Genomic DNA, 19,512 nt, shown 5'->3' on the forward strand with positions numbered 1-19,512 from the left:
TCTCAGCACTCCCTCCCTAAGATCACCCAGACCATTCCTCCATCAATTTTTTAGCCCCTAACCCCAATGATTCACCAAACCCACAGCTCTCCTACCTCATCTATTCATCAAAACAGGCCTTCCTCTTTAGCATATCTGCAAACACCTCTTCTTCTTACTACACTGGCTGGAAAAGCTTTAAGACTTTCACTCTTCCCACTCTCTTCTGTACCCTTCTCTAGACCTCATTAACCTTCCACCTACCTCAGCACTAGCTCTCCATATCCTCCCATTTCCCGTTCCTATATATTTATGCTACTACATCCAATACCACCTTCTGGTTCAGCTTCCAGTTTGTCCTTACCATATCACATCGTCAAATGATTGGACAATGGTCACCACAAGCCTGCTCCAGATACAGCTGCAGCCTTCCTAATGATGTCAGCCTGGCTCTGTCCCTTTGTAATCTTGTGGGGGTCAAGGATCTCAAGCCACAGAGACATACCACCACAGAGACGTACCCCCAACAATGGCTCTCTCCTCCTGGGTTCCTTAGCATTCTCCCATTCGACCAGTCATCTCTTTCATCCCCTCATCCATTCCCTTCAGCCCCTCATCCTCTCATCCCTCCCCTAAAGATGCCTCCATCCCTTTCCTTCCCTTCAAGTCTTACATTCTTTTATATATCCCTAAGTCGTTGAATCCATTTGGTGTTACATTGTTAGTGAAGATGGAGTTACATGCCGATAAGTTAACTCTGACTAATACTCATTGCATCCTCATTGGTGCCCTCCCTTGCTGCTGTTATGTCACCAGGTGTAGAGAGTAGTTTAAATCAAGGCAACTGGAGTCAAGGATTGTTTTTTAAAAATGTTTTGCCACTCCCCCAAGAGGCTTCTTCAGTTCTGCTGTTTACTCATGCTAGCTCAGATTTGGTCATGCAAAGAGAAGCCAAATTGGATTCCTTTAATGATTAAAAAATAAGATATTAAACAACTTGAAATGATAATTTCAAGGAAATGCTTGATGTTCTTTGCAATTAGGTAGGAAAGGAATTGTGCATGCATTAGTATCACATCAACAATTAGTCAAAAGGGTCTGACCAATATCAGTATTTATCAACTGCAGGTTCTCTAAGCAAAGATGTAACCATGACTACCAGCAGTGCAGGAGTCACTTTTAGTACTGAAATGTTGACATATTTACTCTAAACTTAATCTGATTTTAAGGTTCATTATGATGTGACACTTTGTAGAAGAAAACATTCAGCACCAGAAATTAATTTGGCGTGGATAATGAACTGAATGTGTTTGTGAATGATTTGATTTTAAACCAAGTAGCATCCCTTAAACTTCCTGTAAAAGATGAAGGACTGGTCAAATCGCCCTCACTTTGCACAAGTGTTCTTACCCTCAAGGTCTCAGACTCAGTATAAAACCTACAAGCAGACAGTAGGCTTTACCTGACTTGCCTTTAACGGGTGAAGTAAGCAATGCCTGGACTGCTTCTTTCTGTTTTGTTGTTGTCATCTGATGATCCTTTTCTCATGCATAGTACAGTTTGCTGCACTGTGCGGCTTTAATCAGGCATCAGCTTCAGTAGGGAGAGACCCACTTAGCTTGCCGGTTCAAACACATAGGACTGGCAGAAGAAGTGAATGGAAAACAACAAAGAAAGAGTTGTGCGTGTAATTCCAATATATGGATTAGTATATACCCAATTATTTTCCAAACTGTAATCTCTAAGGGAACATGTTACAGCAGAAAACTGCAGTCATTACGGGCCAGGCCCCATCCTTTCCTTTACAATCTCTTCCTCCAGTGGTACTGTATTTATTATTAATGCAAACATTATCAATAGGGCCTCAGATCTATCTACACAATGGTCGATGTGAGGTTTTGAACTTGTCAGTTAAGGCCTCCTCTGTATCATTCTTACTCTGAACCTTTCTTTGTACTTAAGAGTCACACTCAAAGCTTCAGAATGTACATCATTGTAACTTTTTAAATCACTAATAATAACTATTCTGCTGCATTTTACGAATTATAACACTTGTTTGTTTGGCATGTACACCCCGTCTGAGGGATGGCTGGTTGTCCACTTTAGCGAGTATTTGGGGAACCTAAATGTCCTTGTGTAACAGCTGTCACTTTACCAAACTAGCTGAATTGTGTTGTGTGTTTGCAGTGTGTGTGTGTGTGCCATGCTTGGTTTAGCATTCTTCCCAATGGCATAACATTCAGTAGGGGGTTGTAAGACAAATGCTGTGGGTGGTGTACACAGAGGCAGAACCTAAGAGAAAGTGGGAAAGTGAAAAGAAACCAGCCAGTTTTCCTGTCACCAAATGAAGGACATTGCAATCAAGTTTCAAAATAAAACTGTATGACTTAATTGAGTGTAAGTGCAAAATCAGATTGCTGCTTTTGTTCAGTTTTGATTTTCTGGTTAATAATGCAGGGGAGGTTGTGTCACCAGCCAGTTTTTGTTGGTTTGAATTCTCTGCTGAGCAAGAGGGCAAAAGGTTGTGTCATGTGACAGCTAAGCTAAAGTGCCTTGTGTCTTGACTGAATGCCATCTGTCCACATTGCCCTTTTAGAGTATTGACTGGGAATCTCAATGAGTACAGTGGTGCCAAAAATATTTTTTGCAGGACTCCAGTCCAGACACATTTAAGTGAAAATATCTGTGGGTAAAACTAACAGCCAGAAACAATGCCTGTGGGTCAGTGGCCAAAGAAAAGAACAAAAGCAGGAAGAAGGCGAAGATTTACCACAAGTGAAGACACACAAATTTGCTTTCCTTTGAAACAAAATACAAAAAAACAGCAACAACCTCACAAGGTCAGTGCACTATTGTTAGGATTCTCATAATAGTTTTTATAATGTACTGAGTGATAGAGCACAATGAGGGGAAAAAAGAAGTGTCAACAGAAAGACAAATCTTAGCTTTGCCCAGTCCCAATGTTTGCATTGGCATTTAACATTAAGTGACAAAAGGACACTCAAGGGTGATGAGTCCTATTGATTGAACCAGGGTCACATTCCCTTGCTGTGAGTTTGCACATGTGCGCTTGAAGCTGTAATGATAATCAGAGGAGAGAAGGAGAAGGGGAAGAGGAGAGCTTGTAAAAATGATGTAAAAAGCAGAGGGGGAGCAGAGAGAAACATCCTTTGTTTTCCTCATTTGCTTCATGTAACTGCTATTATGTTGGCAGCTATTGTGTCATGGTTATTGTTATGCTTTCTGTAGATGACTGAAAGATATGGTCTCCAAAGCCTCTCTATGCTGAAGACTGGGGGAAGTGATAAGAGCGTAGAGCCATAATTTCACATTTAACAGAAATTATCAACTGAAGAAGAAATCATATTTGTCGGCGGGGCACAGAGGGGAAGTCTCCAAACCAGAGAGGACTTTCAATGAGCTGTTTTTTTTTCTTTTCTAAATGAAGCTATTAGACTATGCAGTCTGATATTTTTGTTCCTGCTGTCTCTCCTCCTTCATAAGGAAATGGTTTCCAAGACTGACACTCATCTGATTTAAGTCACATTGTTTGTTACGGGCATCAAGTGATAGGAATAAGAATCCATAAAAAAGCCATTAGTTTTCTATTACTGCCAAGCTGGATGGACAGGCACTCAGCGCTCAGCCGAATCACTGTGTTTAAAGTGTCAGGTTGGTTGAAAGAAGTCTACCTCTGTGGGGGCTCCCCTGCCACTTCCCTGGGGGCTGAGTGGCTGAAATGACCATAAAACTCTGTTGAGCTAGACAGCCTGTAATTTCAGTAGCGAGAGGCGCTTCGTCGAGGTATAATGGAAAGCCTGTGGAAGCCATGAAATGTGCTGCATCCTGGTGTTGGAACACCATTGTCTGAACACTCAGGACACCTCTCTAAACTTTAAATTACTGTTTTTAAGCCATCATTGTCTGAAACAGCTCTGCTTCTAAAAAGAAACTGGCTGCTTGTTCAGTTTCTTTAATCTTTTGTGGTCTTTGCCATTTCTACAGGAATGTTACGTTCACATTCAGTATTAGCACAAAAGTTAAAAAAAAAGCCTTTGCCCATAAAAGACAGAAAAATGGAAACGGTGGTTCTAAAGGTTGATTTGTGTTGGCACAATAGGGTTGTTCTCTTCCCCCTGTCTGTTGTGTCTTTCTTGTTTTAATCATGGCATGATATTGGGTGCCTTTTTTTCACTCTGAATGGATGAAAGAGGGCTTTGAGTGAGGAGAACGGGTGTTGAAGGATAGTTTTGCATCTGTGTGTGTTCTGTTTTTTATGCTGTTCTTAGTAGAGTAGTTTTTTTGTGTGTGTGTTGCATGTTGGCAGAACAAGCAAATATATGTCCAGTTTTCTTAAGTGAGGTACTATATGTGATGTTAGCAACATGTCGAGAGGCTCTCCAGGCGATTTGTAAGGAAGGCGGATAGAGATGGAGTAATGAAGTGTGTCTGAGTGGGGTTTGCTGCTAGAATTCTAAGCCCATCACACAACACTGACTGCATTTCTTCTAAGGTGAAAGACAGAAAGTCAGACAGACAGAGAGACAGGGAGACAGAGAGACAGGAAGATTGTTATCACATCACCCCATATCCCCCCCTCAGCCAAATATGCATGTCTTGCAGACTTGGGATGCTACAACAGTAGAAGGACTTTCTTCCTGATTGACTGTACTCTGAGTGCATATAGCCTAGTCTCTTCTGTAAGTCCCCATGAATGACAATGTCCCTCTAGCTGGAAGCAATAGATTCTTTGTTTGCTGATAAACATGCAGGTTGAGCCTCGGTGTCATCTCAGTGCATCTCATCTAATCCAATTACTGTAGAATCTCACGGAAAAGGTAGAAAATGATGAATAAGTGATCGACCAGTGCCACTGTAGAACGTATAATAAGTGAAGTGGTGAATATTTAAAGACATGGCAGTATGTAAATTTCTCTGACATTTACATCACACCCTTTCAGGCTATTGTGGCTTGCAGTGGTTTGCATTTTTTTTAATATGGATCTCTTGTTCAGTGCATGGATACCATGCCAAGTTTTTCACCAACTACAATATGACTCGGTTAAAAATATGGATTTTTTTTCCTGGTTATCAGTCGAATGTGAATGTATCAATGCAAAAACATAATGCACATATACTATCTTGATGTGCATGATGCTTTTGGAGGATTTAAGACATGATTGTTACATGGTTTGGACAACTGACTGAAGGAGGACATCTTCAGGACATGTGTCTGCATGTGCAGTAACATTGGTTGTATGTGTTCAAAGGTAAATGTGTTGTGTCAGACAACTGAAAAACCTGCTTTCAGTAAAACATGACTCTAGATAGTGTTTACTTGAACACTAAAAGTTTAACATCGGGGAAGGAAAATCCAAACTTTCTTCTGCAAAGTGGGAAAAACTTTGGACCAGGAGGTTAAAAAGAAAAGCCAATAGTTAGATGATCTACAACTCCTCACTTATTTTTACCCAGCTAAACTCAGCTTATGTTACCAGAAAATGGTGATAAACAAGCGGTACCAAAAGCATTGGTTAGAGATAAAGGCTGCTGGTATTCTAGCTGGCATCTGGCTGGCAATTCATTTTTTTTAGGTAATTACAATGTGTCACAATTAATCTGACAATGATGTATTTCTATTAAAGAAAAACACCCTCAAATTGCCCTTTAAAAAACACTATAACAAATGATGGTACAAGAGACTGAGACAAGAAGAGAATGCTGTTATGGTACAAGTTAACTTTTGTTTGTCAGGCTGTGCATTGTTATAAGACAACCGGAAAACGTCATTTCATCAAATCAAACATTTGAAAGGTAGCCTATTCAACAAAAGAACGAGACATTACTACTGCCCAGCTGTGCTGTGGCAGTACATGTTCTCATTAGTCATTGCACACTAATGTACATCAGTGAAAGTATCTGATAAATTTATTGGCTGCATTGCCTGACCAGCTGGTCTGCATTTTGGATGGTTTAATTCAATTCATTTCACTTTTATTATTAGAGTGAACAGTGGTTGATTTGCCCAGCTACAGTAAGCCACTGAAATATTTTATTTCAAGGTGTATTTCCCTGAGTTATTCTACCTCACATGCAAATCAAGGCAACACTGTGACACTCAGCTCTACAGCTTAATGCAGTGTTTTATTCTTCAAATTTTTAACATCTGTACAAGCTTAGACTTTGAAATCCTGCTCTCTTCTCTGACTGTGATGAATTGGCTGATTGGCTGTTCAATCAATCCTGTGTGTGTGTGTGTCAATACAGAAGTTCTACTGTGTGTGTAAATACAGAACATTTATGTTTATTTTAATTTAATCCCTCCAAAAAAAAATGAATTATATTCCAGCTAAAGCACCGATGTTACAACATTCACTACCCTTGTGATTGAAACGCCTGTGATCCACCTGTTTTGCTCTTTATATATTTGTGTGACGAAGGACAAGACGGCCTAAGGTACACTCCAGTACCTTTGAAGGATGTAAACAGTGGTCAGACCAGGTCAGACAGAATGAGTCATGACAAAGACACAGAGGGAGGAAAAAAGATGGAGAGAGGAGAAATGTGCAAAGGATTGTGATTCACTTAGTGGGCAGCTGTGATGTGAACAGTACAGACAGAGCAACTTTGCACACGCTACTCCCAATAAACCTACTTAAGTGGATTAGCAATGCCACCCCGGGGGCCTCCTCAGACTTAAAGCTCTTATCACAAACACACCGAAACAAAACATACTATTTTTATCAGTTCCCTCAGTTTGTGGGGAAAGTGAGTTCGGCAGACTATCAAGATGTCCAGGATAAGCAAGGAAAACACAGCCATAACACGTATGATATCCTTTTTTCATCCCTACACAAATGCATCAGGTTTATGTTGCAGGCTGAGCGTTGTTAGCACTGAGGCGTAAGTGTGAACTGATTGCTATTCAGGACACCTGTTGTAGTGGCCCGGAAACAGATGCTGTGTATACTTTCCTAGTTTGACGCTGGTCTCAACTGGCAGCTGTTCTGTAGGAAACATGGTGCCAAAAACAGTTCCCAGCACTTTGTGCATGTGTGTTCATCAAGTGTTTGGAGTTTATGACCGAGAACCTGTCCCTCTTTCTCTATCTGTTCCTTGTGTTTGCTCTATAGGTCAAGGCTGGCTGATTACATAGAGAACTGCTGGCAGACTACACCCTCGGTGAGCACCTGTCCCAACCAAGACAATCACCATGCCTGCTTGGCCTCCTATGCAAGGCTCATCGGTCAGTATGGGGCTGTGTGTGACAACATGATTGATTAAGAGTGTGTGAGTGACAAAATGTGGGAGTGGAATGGGTGAATACACACAGAAGTGCACATTTAGAATCAAACAGTGTTGTTAAATTTCAGATACACGGTGAGATAAAGAGCGATGGTTGCATGAGTCTAGAAGAAGACGACATGCAGCGGTTTTCTTTGTAGCACGCTTTGAGCCAGGCAGAGTTAAATTCTCAGCTTTTTACCTTCCTGGCTTAATATCTGTGCCAGCACACTGGACACCAGCTCACTCTGAGAGGTGATTAGGGAGTGTAGGCACTGAGAGAGTGTTTACTTAATTAAAACACTTGATGACCATCTGTTTGCTCATAATAAATGTCCTGCAAACAATATTCATAGACTAGAACATGCATATTTTTTTCTATCCCAGCAGCCAGCAGCATCTAGATGATGTTGTGGTGGCATCACAGGCCTCCTAGAGATTTCTAAACACTTTTTTTTGCTGCTTAGTGGTTGCTCAAGTGTCCATATTTCAGTCAGGCTTTCCTGCTATGTGTCATAAATCATGCAGAATGAAGTGGTGATATGCCACAGTGCCTCCTGGATTTCTCTGGAAAATCCTACACAAAGTGTATCTACAGTAAGGTAAAGGTACTGACACAGAGAGACATTTGAAAATTAAAACGTTTTAGTGCAGCAGTGTGGGATTCAGACAGGGCACATAGTTCCTAAAGCAGCTACTTTGCAAAAAAAATATTTATGACATAATGGCCCCTCTATATACATCTAACATAAAACATTACATTTTGTTGTCCATTTTATATGCTATTTGTAATAGATGTTATCCATTATTATCCATTAGTGACCCATAACTGCTTGTCCATACAGTATATGTGTGTATATTTATGTTTGGGTGCTCTTGCAGGGACAGAGATGACTCCTAACTATGTCGACAACAGCTTCTCCAACTGGACCATCTCCCCGTGGTGCACTTGCAAAGGCAGTGGAAACCAGGAGGAGGAATGTCTGAACTTCCTGCGCTACTTCACCAATAACACATGCCTAAGTGAGCCATCTAGACTTTATGCATACTCTGCATACATTTTCAAATGTGTTTTGCAACTGATAGGGGTCCAACAGTCATGTATTATTGATAACAACACAAGTGTGCAATGCAGTAGTTACTCTTGGAGCTATATACGAGCAGAGTGAGCTATGCTATGAACTTTGATCTAATGCAACTTTAATGGTTTCATGTCAGATGCTGCTTTTCATTGGCGCTGAGCTGCCCAGTGAGATAACCATGTTTGATGTTATTGAGCAGTGAACAGTGGTGAGGAGACTAAATGTTGAAATAATGAGAGGCAGTAAGTAGTCTTCAGACATCCAGGTATTAAAATGTCAAAAGAAAATGAATTTCTTTTGAGATTATTTTATTTATTTAATTTAACCCTCCGAACTTTAAAACTAAGCCACAAACTCAATGAATCATTTGAGACACAGTTCTGTTGAGAAATAAGACATCTGAGCCTAAATCTTACATCAAAACTTCTGTATTCTCTGTTTTACAATCCTCAGTGTCAGGAAGAAGTCATAATTGACTCACACCACCCTGTCCTCACCAGAAAAACATAACATCAGGTTTTTTTTCCGAGAGTTTAAATCGAGGCAACTGGACTCAAAGCTTCTTGACTTGGGGGAGTGGCAAAACGTCTTCAAAAAACAATCCTTGAGTCCAGTTGCCTTGATTTAAACTCTTGGAAATGACTATGACCTGGATGAATGAGAGCATCCACAGATATATAACATCAGGTTGATAATTCAGTTCTTGAAAACAGAACGTGTGTTTCTTCCGCTGCATCTCGTGTTCATAGGAGCAGGGACAGGGTCCCAATGGTAGCCAAAAATGGCGACGGCAAGATGGTAATGTTTTTCCCTGTAAAATATGTTTACAATATGTTGTGTGCTTCGAGATGACCTTACAATAACCCCTTACTCTATTTTGTCTTTGTCTGTCTCTATTATCTAACCCAAACTAGTTCTTTAAAAAGGCAATTAAAAAAAAAAAACGTAACAGAGTGAAAAGAAAACAACTTGTGGCATCGTGGAAACTCGAACCTTGGGCTCCTGAGTGGAAGTCCGCCACTTTTGGATACCCATTCCCTCCCAGCTTTTACTCTGCAGCTTTATTGGTCTCACGTTCGGATGAAGTCGGCCAATATAATCTATATTCCATCTATAGAAACATATTGTTGTATGTTGGGCACTACGTCCATATGCTCCGTTAGCAGATCCATGAAGTGGCAGTTTTTTCGAGGATAGGTTGCCCACAGAATAGTATGAAGGTTGTAAAAAGTTACTTATTAATTGCACATGAAGCCCCATTTTTCCAAGATTGAAATTTGACTGTTCACTTTTATAATATATAGCTTTTTCTAAGCATGCCATACAAAAGACAAATAATGTAAATGTTAAAATGCACACGGACTGAAGAACACCCCAAAACTGCTTCGGGTACAGGGGATTAAAAAATAAATTGTTAAATTTCATTTATTTAGGTATTACAAAAGAGAAAATAAAGGCATAAGGATTAAGTTTAAAATATTTGTGAATGGATGGTGGAGGGATGAATGCATGGAAGGATATAGGCTTGAAGCCCTGATGGAAATTTGTCTGCTATACGTAGTTGGATACAACTTATCCACAGACACCCCTCTACCCTCTGATTAATCTGGAATTAAACGTTCTTAGTTTCTCAGAAGCAAGTAATTTCTTATCACTTCTCATCCTTCCTTTGGGCAAGATATGCCCAGACTTGAATACAAAAGAAACCATTTGCATGTCATTTTCACATTCAATCTGAGAGAGTTACAGGGCTTATCCCTTACGGCGGGAAAATGTCTTAAAAAGAAACAGACTAGCACAAATGGAATAATAGGGGAAGCTAAAATACATATCAGCTGTACATCTGATGCATAACACACAGGGTGCAGCCTGACAGAGGGGTTACTTCAAATATCCTTATCCCCCCCCACTGTAAAGTAAAATACAGCAAGCTCCTTCCTTGCTATGGCCTATGAGCAGTGTCATCAGTGCTACAAGACACCATTGCCTTTAACATGTTCTATTGTGTGGATAATGCTTTCAGACCATTTCAATAGATTGCTGGGTTACCATTTTAGCTGAGTGTGCAGGATGAGGGATGAGGCTGGGAGCTGAGGAGGCGTCTTGAAAAATAACACAAAATGCAGCATCTCCTCTCTGCAGTCAAGGGGAACAGGCGATAAACTTCTGCACACCAGGGAGGAGGATATGCTTAAAGAAAACAGTGTGATTCATATTCAAGCCACTTAACCTGCGAAACATTAAAGTAAATTTTCATGAAAAATACCAACTAACGCTGTGGAAATTAGCCAAAGGAAGTTCAATAAGGCAGATTTTAAACCATTACGTGAGCTTAAGATTTAAAAAAAAAAAACAGTCTCCAAATGAATAAATAGAACTATCGACCATGCAAGCTGATATTTAACAACACTGACCTTCGTGACACCCAATAAATGTTTTCCATTCCTTCAAGTTTCTGACACATCTGTGTGAAATGTGTCAGCATGTTTTTGTAAAAGCTTCCACCCTTTGACATCTTCAAATGCCACTAAACATTTTTTAATAATATTCAAAGCACATAAATAGTCATTCAGGATATTCTAAAAACTATTCTGAAATGTCTTAACGTTTAACTCAAAAGTTTCGATTTATATTCATCTTCAAAATGATCCAAAAATAACACATTCACTGGTTCAACTTCATCAGTTTCTAAGCAGCAAACACACACATACACACTCTGTTCTTGTTGCAACACACCTCTCCACCTAGGTTCAAACTGTTCTGTCTTTTATGCGCTTTGATGGTCAAGAATGTAGAGATGTTTCTGCAATTAAGTACTTGTTTATTTAATGTTCTTTTTTATGGCGCTTACAGTTTGCCTTGTATGATGCTGTTAGTGCTGGGCAGTAGTACAAGGGATTTTTCGAATTTTTCCATTAAAACAGAGCACAGACTCAGATGATCATTCACATGAGCTACAGGGTTTATAATAACCAATCAATTCCAAACCACCAACCAACACCTTAACCTTGCTGTGAGGCAACAGTCCAGACAACTGGACCGCCCCACTGCCTAATGTGTCCCCAAGCTTAATTGCATTTTCTAGCAATTTTGTTTCCTTACGTACATGATTAAAAAATGAGCAATCTTAGAAAAGGGATGTGTGATTATTGCGTATATTGTAAAACAATCATCTGCCAATGCACTACCAATGTGATTACATCACTCATACTCAATTTATACTACTGTAATTAATTATTCATTTTAGACATCTAATTTAATTACAGCCGATCCGAATTACAGTACATCTAATGTCTAGCAGTAAAAGTACTCCCCCTCACTCCCCCTATTTTTACTTATAAATTCAAGCAAAGAACCTTCCAGCAGAATAATATTTTGTGAATACATATTTGGATAAAATATGTGGGGAGGCCGGCAGAGAACATTCCAGCTAAAAGGATTATAAGGATCACTCAAACATGGTCTGAAGCCTGATTCCCTCCTCCCTCTGTCTCTTCTACTCATGTTCTCTCCTCCCATATCTCCTATTTCATCTGTCCCTGCAGGTAGGACAGTGTAGGCTATGCCCAGGGGGGGGTCAAAGTAAAACTTATCTAGATTCATTAAAAAATTTAATCGCTATTGGCAATGAGCTTAATCACTCAGTGGAACATTTGGGTGCAGTAAAACATCCTGGGTGGAGGCCCTCCAGCTCAACTACTTTGATTTATGGCTTTATTCCCTGATCTTACAGCATCTGTAGGGGGATAGCTAGCTATAGCTGGCTCTGACAAACAGATGCACGCATGAGTCAGTCAGCAGTAATCTGCTAGCTCTTCATTGAAGAGAGCAGTAAGCTTAAATGGTGAGCTTGGTTCTTCTATGTGGTTTTGAATGGGAAAAAAACATGATGGCTTGCTTTTGTGTGTCTGCAGGTGTATGTACTTTTGTGTGCGTTTTCCTGTGCTTTATATATACTTGCGTGTGTAGGCGGACAGAGGATGTAAAAGGCAAATCTGTGTGGCATACTATAGGGACTGTGTGGCCATCTGATTATGCATGTGCATTCCACAACTATCCTGTTTGTCCTTTGTGCGGTGGTAGGGAAATGCCATTTCTCCTTTGTTTGGGAATATTTTGAATTTGATCAGTCACATAAATCTATTCAAAGTCATCTCTGCATGCTGACCTTATAATAGAGGTGGTTGCCAGGCAATTACATGCCTTGCCTTCTCTCTGGCTGAACAAAGAGAAACAAGCCTCGTGTTTTAAACGGATGAGCAGTGAAAAGGTACTCAGCCCCTATTTTACCATATCTAGCTGAAAAGCTGACAGAACAGGGATTTATCACATTTTTGCAGAGACTCACACATGCACTTATAGACTCAAAAATTACACACGTACGTATACAGTACATCTGCACGCACAGATGCACTACCACTCATATGTATTCACAGAATGCTGTCCTCTCTTTGACTTGATTGATTTGCCACTTTTAAAAGATTCTATTGCCATTCCATGCCGGCAAACAAATTAGGGCTCATCATCTCAAGTGTGGACATTATGCCACTATTTGGTCAGCTTGTTGCAATTTGAGAACGGCTGCTGCAAACATAAAAGGGTTTTGTAATGAGGCGAGAACATGAACCAAAGTTGTTTGTATTTGATAAATGTGCCCATTGTGTTTAAGCAGAGAAGGATAATTACTAGAGAAAAAAAATGCTAGGCGGTCAAAAGAAAGGCTCGGCTCACAATATTAAAGGTGAGGCGGTGTTGGTGTTTAAGACAGTAAAATCCTGATTTCACAAATTAATCTCTGATTGCTGTTTGTGATTGGTTTGACGTACAACTCTCAAGCTTACTGATGGAGCAAAATAGCAAAATAGTGGCTCTCTGTACTCTTTTTCCTTCCTCAATCCCTGTATGCACTGCCTCGGTCCCTCGCTTGCCAAAGATTGGGCAGGGTACCAAGAAGTTGACTTAGAGCTGTCTGTCTGCTAGCTGGCTTCTCACTGGAAAGGCATGTCAAAAAACAAATGACTTTATATCTCTGTTCCTGCAGGAAATGCCATTCATGCCATTGGTTATGGGATAGACAACCCACAAAACAAAAGCGTGTCTGTCCCTGGCCCCTCAGCGACATCGAAGCCGGGGCTTGTTTGGCCACCAATCATCTTAGAACGTCCTGTCACTCCCCCAAAGGTAATACATTTTTTTATTGCACAATTTGTACATTCATATGCCATAAAGCCTACTTATCAATCATGCAATCTCCCAGGTTGAATGGTGTTAATCTTCATTTCATACATAGGTCAAGTTTTTGTTGAAAATGAAACATGTTTGTCTCTTTACAGCAACTTTTTTGCATAAATTGGTTAAAAATGAACGAGTTGCAAGGGGAACCAAAAAAATGCTCCTCCACCCTGAAGGATTTTGTACAGTGGCAAAATCATAAAGCTCAACATGCTCCAGCATTCACATTCACATCATACTCGATCTCTACGCTTGTTAAAGCAATTGGCACATCAAAAAAAGACGCTTTATGATAAGACAGTTTATGCTACACCCAAGATGATGACATGTGGTTGAAATTATATTTTTCCCCCTCAGACAATGAAATAGTGAAAGGAATTGGAGGTGGGGGATTTAATCTGGATTAGAGGTTCTAAAATACTGGCCCAGGGCCTGTTCTCTGCTGAATGCCGTCTACTCAGACTGCAGTCAACTAGACTAGAACTGGGTTGAACGTCTGGAGCAGAACGACATCACTTTTTGCTGCATGTGTTTGTCTTTGAATATAATTGCACCTCATTTTCCTCTGAAATAAATGACAGCATCATACTGTCCAGCAAAGCCCCCCCCCCCTTCTCTCTCTGTCTCTATTCAACAGGCCTGAAATATTTCACTCTGCACTTTGGCCCAAGGAGAGGTTTTATCTAGCTGTTGAGTTTGATTAGTTTTCACAATGAAATATTGTTTCGGTTTTACAGATGTATTTTAGATGTGCAGTGCAGCCTTCTAGTGTAAGACTAATGATGTTTTTCACCTTTGCAGGAGACCCGGTAACTGAAGCTCGGCTGAATTAGACACTGTAGCGTGCTTTGTAAAACATTCTGCTGATGTTATTGTTCATGTCATTTTTCAGCAACTATTATGGTTCCAAAATCCAAGCAGCGTGGAGCGTTTATGAATGCAAATTTGTATGCTGAATGAATGACTCCCATTAAGACATCTCACATCACAGCCATTAAATGGTCACACCGAACCCGAGTCAGGCAGTATTGTGCTTTGTGCAGAAACCCTCATTGTTGAGAAGACAGCAAATTAAAACCTTAAAAATGTGGCAAAGAGGAGAATTAATGAACAAGCACCACTGATAACAATAACAGTGTGAATGTATAGGAAAGGTACTGGAGAGAGAGAGAGAGAGAGACAGAGGGCTGCTTTCTCCAAAGGTTTGTGTGTGTATGCCAGTATTGATGCACTGCTCAGTGCCTGTCTCACTGCAGCATGGTGTTTAATTTATTGTAAAAATGGTAATTAGGAAACAATAAGACGTGTGATTACTCAAGCAGGAAGTTTATAATTAGAGAGGGAGCTGGTAGGGACATTTTGGGCGGCCCTACGTTCTCAGACAACTATGCCTGGCAATTAAAACTTGTCAAACTTCCATGGCAGATAAATTGGGGGAGTGTTGTTATATGAGGTATATGAGTCCTCTTGGTAGAAGACTGACTGTCCAAAGCTGTAAATCTCTCAGTGGGCAGCCCTGTAATGATAGGCGTGTGTGTGTGTGTGTGTGTGTACACATGTTTACAACTGATCCGAGTTAAAAGAGCAGACGATATTATGGATGGATGCATGGATGGATGGATGGATGGATGCATGGATGGATGGATGGATGGATGGATGGATGGATAATCTACAGGCTGTGACTGCTCCTGACAGTAATGTTGCGCTCTTATAGGATATAGATTAGTTTCAGATAATTCAGATGCATAATTACTCAGAACGTCACTGCCAATCATAAAAAGGCTTTATCCTATACCCAAGTAAGTAAACATGTGGGTTGAAGCTTGGTCCTGTGAGTATTTAAACACACTTCCAGATAAGGTACACTTACATATATACATAACTACTTGTTGGATTTCCCCATTGATGAGAAGGACACCTAATGTGGTGTCAGCATCACTGAAGTTGTTCAGCAGAACAATTCTTGATCTCAGCAGTAGACACCTCTGCTTCTCCTAAATAGACAGATATCAAACACATTGCATGATCAATTTATATGCTGCCTTTGTGGAGAGAGAGACAAATGTTTTCCAATGTGTTTCTGTAACATAAACTTCCTTCTGATTTACTGTATTCTCCAGGTCAGTGTGGGTCTCACACTTTTTTGGATTGGATTTCTTTTGTTTCATAATTGCAATCATGTCCTTAATTTCACTTAACAGATTATCAAAGCAGCTGAACAGCTCCCACCCATCCTCAAAAGCACATCCTCCTAACCAGTGGGCATCGAGTGATGTTTGTGTTCCCATGTAACACTGCCACTGTTGATTTTCAGCTCAATTGAGTGAAATTGACTGTGGAGTGAAGCTACATAGGGTTACTCAATAACTAGCCTTGGGATATGTAGCACTATTTCACTGTACATTTCACAGTTGATGATAAAAAAACACACGCTCTCTTCATGTGTATATACCGGTAGTTCAATGACATGTGTGAAGAGGTTCTCTCGAGTTTGAATAAATACTTTGGAGTGTTATCTATTCTGGAGTGTTATCCATCTTTTCTCTCTGGGTTTGTGAGCAAAATGACTACACATTTTGTGTGTGTGTTCTGTCAAAGTGCGCAGGATGTGCGCGCCACTGTTTTGTGCTTTTAGCCACTTATTTGTGTGTATGTGTGGTTTCTCACAAGCCAGAAAATACGTATGTGTGGATATTGGCTGCAGCCAGAGATCTGGACTCATGTCAACAGGCTGCTGCCACACATCACTGCCCTTGCTAATTAATTGGCTTTTAGTCGCGGATGTGTTTGGTTCATTGTCAAGCTACCCATTGCTGCCCCTCCACCCACCCCTCTGTTTTTGGCAACTGTCGTTTCAAACATTTCTTCCTAAAATGTAAATGCACGAGCCCAAGAGTGATTATCACAGCTATTTTAGATACTCCTCCTCCTGCTCCCTCCTTTCCTGTCTTTACATGAAAAAATATCTTTCTTGTTTATATAATTCCTTTCATTATATATTTTCTCAGTTACGTGCTAACTTGTTCTGGTGGAAGATGAGTTGCTAGTAGATAACATCCGAGTGTATATATATATATTTTTTCTGTGTACAGGGAAATGGACCAAAGTGCAATCTTTGCAAAGGTTGTATTGGTGAAGATGAGGTGAGGGGATGGTGGAGCAGCAGCAGCAGCAGCAGGAGGAGGAGGAGGAGGAGGAGGAGGAGGAGAAAATGTTTCATGTTCCTTATGATGTGCCTCTGTAATGCTGTGTCTGACTGAAAATGGTGCCTCTGCAAATTGAGCGGGACTACTTTTACTTGAAGGCAAATGGTTATGCTTTGTGTTACAAGAATCCGAGAAAATTGAAAAAGTATTCAAAATGCTAACAATTTTATGGCAGAGCACATAATAAAGCCCATTTTAGTGTGGATATAACAGTGGAACTCTGGAGGCCACGGAATTTAATATCTGGACTGATTCCCGCTGCTCTGTGCCATAATGTGAACACCGTGGCACAAACTGCACAGCTTTTTTTTTGTTTGCACACTGTACATAAGTTTATTTTCTCTTGTGCAGAAAAATAAACATTGTATTATTCTGATTGTGCATACTCAAACTGTATACAAGGGGGCCCTGCAACTGTTTTGTTGCAGCCTTGACTCGCCTTATGAAATATTGAAAGAAATCCGCAGCCATTGCTGGCTTCTGTAGTGTGTGTTTGGCTTCGTAGCATGTTTTTCTTGTAAATAAAGTCTGTAATGATAGCTTTAAAAACTGTTTAGAGACTTACTGGCACAACCTTAAAGAGTTTACAGAAAAAAAGTGCTCGCAAGAAGCTTTCCTTTGTTGCCAACTTGTTTAAGAAGCAGGGAGCATACTAAGCAGCAAGAGCTTGAAATATACTTCACATATCAAAACATTTGGTGGATCAAACACTTAATGTTCATGCCAAAGCGGGTCTGCTATGGATACTTGTAATTTCTCACTCTGACTTTCTGACTGCTGTCTCTCTTCTTTTCAGGTCTGACCCTGCAGGGTCTCACCTCCCTCCTGTCTCCTCCTTTGCCTTATCAAATGCCAGAACAGGGAAGCAGCACGAGTGTCTGAGTCATGTCTAACCTTTACACTCTCTCCCTCTGTGTGTCCCTCTATCTGCCCAGTACCACGAACCAATGAGCAGTGTCCCGGACCTGGAAGAGGATCACTCTTCCTGTCTCTGTGCCAACGTCTGGGCTCTGCTCCCCAGTCTGGCTTTGGCTCTGGTCCTGGCCCAGCATGCCTTATAGAAGTGCCAGGAGGAGAAAAAAGAGGTCATCCACCCACAAGCTGATCCCAAACGCAAAAGGTGTTATTTCTGAGACTGATATTGAGAAGCCTGAATCCCTGGACGGTTGGCATAAATGGCATTTATGAAAGAGGAAAACAAAAAGGGCAAGAGAGGTGAAAACGACTGAAATTTTACAACTGTGAATTTGTTGTTCATTTGATGTATTGTTCGGGCAGACCACAACTGTGATGGAGCACATGGCTTTACAAAGGACTCTTGGTATGAGAGGCCCTGAAGGCCATTCTCTGGGAACAACTCTCCCTCTTGACGAAGACACACACAAAAAAAAGAAAAAAAAACTGAAGGACTGAAGAGCCTCATGTCAAAGACTTCTCTCTCCAAAGGAGGGAGAGAGGGAATGAACAACATAATTAAAAGAAGACAGGATTGACAGCAAAGAAATTGTTGCAGGGAGAAAAGGAATGAGAATGAGGTAACTGTCGTATAGTGAGAGCGAAGACAGGACGAGAGAGAGAGAGAGAGAGAGACTGTTTTTTTTTTGTCTCGAATTGGTTCTTGACTTAATCTTCTCTTGGATGAACACACCACAAATTTAGGGGTGGGGATGGGGGATGATTACATTCTGTCTTTTCAACACTAGTGTAAACTCTAAACTGTAAAGCTTACTCAGTGTTCTAAGTGTTGGTATAGTATCCGTGATCATAATCAATCTACAGTGCAGATCTTTCATTTGGGTGCTACAGTATACTTTCAAAGCAGGCAGTTAAAAGACTTGAACACGGTAATGTTAACAATTCTATGGTCATATAAGATGTTGTTGTTGATGACTGTGGGTGTTCACCATGCGTCCACCTGCACATGTGTATATTTCTAACTGTGTATATAAACAAACTTTTCTTTCATTTAACCTAAAGATATCTAGTACCTTGAACGGACAATATTGTATGCTAAGACGGCTCTGTATGGGTACTGATGGAAGGCCTTCATTATCTGCATTCATATTTGTCTTTAAGGATTGATCAAAAAGAATGTATACTGGGATGAGATTAAATGAGCTCCAACTGCTTGGAAAGCCATAATCTGTTTGAGAATCATACTATTTTTGAGTGTGTGTGTGTGTGCTCACTTATCACAGCATGTGTATGTGTTTACATAACAATCAGCTTGTAAGGGGCACTTTAAATTGCCGGTGTAGAGGTTCATTCCGCCCCCTCATAGAGAATGAGGTTAGGATGCATGTTGTAATTAACTGCAGAGTTTTTGAGAGGACAGTTGTCCTCCATTTTTTTTCCAGAGTGCTTGACTGTGTGACCCAAACAAAAGAACTTCCATTTCTATGGTTTTAAGTTCTTCCTTAATTTACATAAGGATTTTTTATCTTCATTTTAAAATTAAGTAACATATATTTACACACATTAGGTTCATTGGGTAAATTAGCCATAGGTGTGACTACATAGGTGTTTTTTTGTCTCCCTGGCTACATGTCCAGGGTATCTCCTATTGATAGCTGGGATAGGTTCCAGCCCGCCCATGGTTTAGAAAATGACTGGATGCACAGACATGGGTCCTACATGTGTCCTAGTAATTGTTGATATGTGTCTCCTTATGGCAGTGAGACAACAGAAATGAATGAATGTTGTCAGCCCATTGAATAGCTGTTATCAGC

General features: G+C 40.4%; 1 protein-coding gene across 1 annotated transcript in view; it reads left to right on the forward strand.

The window, feature by feature from the left end:
• LOC114441558 (GDNF family receptor alpha-2-like) overlaps positions 1-18,927 on the forward strand; it is a 47,030-nt gene extending 28,103 nt beyond the window's left edge. The window contains exons 6-9 of the mRNA XM_028414541.1: positions 7,113-7,225; positions 8,146-8,286; positions 13,387-13,526; positions 17,719-18,927. Coding sequence (XP_028270342.1) covers positions 7,113-7,225; positions 8,146-8,286; positions 13,387-13,526; positions 17,719-17,844 — 520 coding nt within the window. The 3' untranslated portion in view covers positions 17,845-18,927. The remainder of the gene's footprint in view (positions 1-7,112; positions 7,226-8,145; positions 8,287-13,386; positions 13,527-17,718) is intronic.
• Positions 18,928-19,512: the final 585 nt, after the last annotated feature.

This window comes from Parambassis ranga, chromosome 9 (assembly GCF_900634625.1).
Source record: "Parambassis ranga chromosome 9, fParRan2.1, whole genome shotgun sequence".
In the NCBI taxonomy this organism is placed as follows: Eukaryota; Metazoa; Chordata; class Actinopteri; family Ambassidae; genus Parambassis; species Parambassis ranga.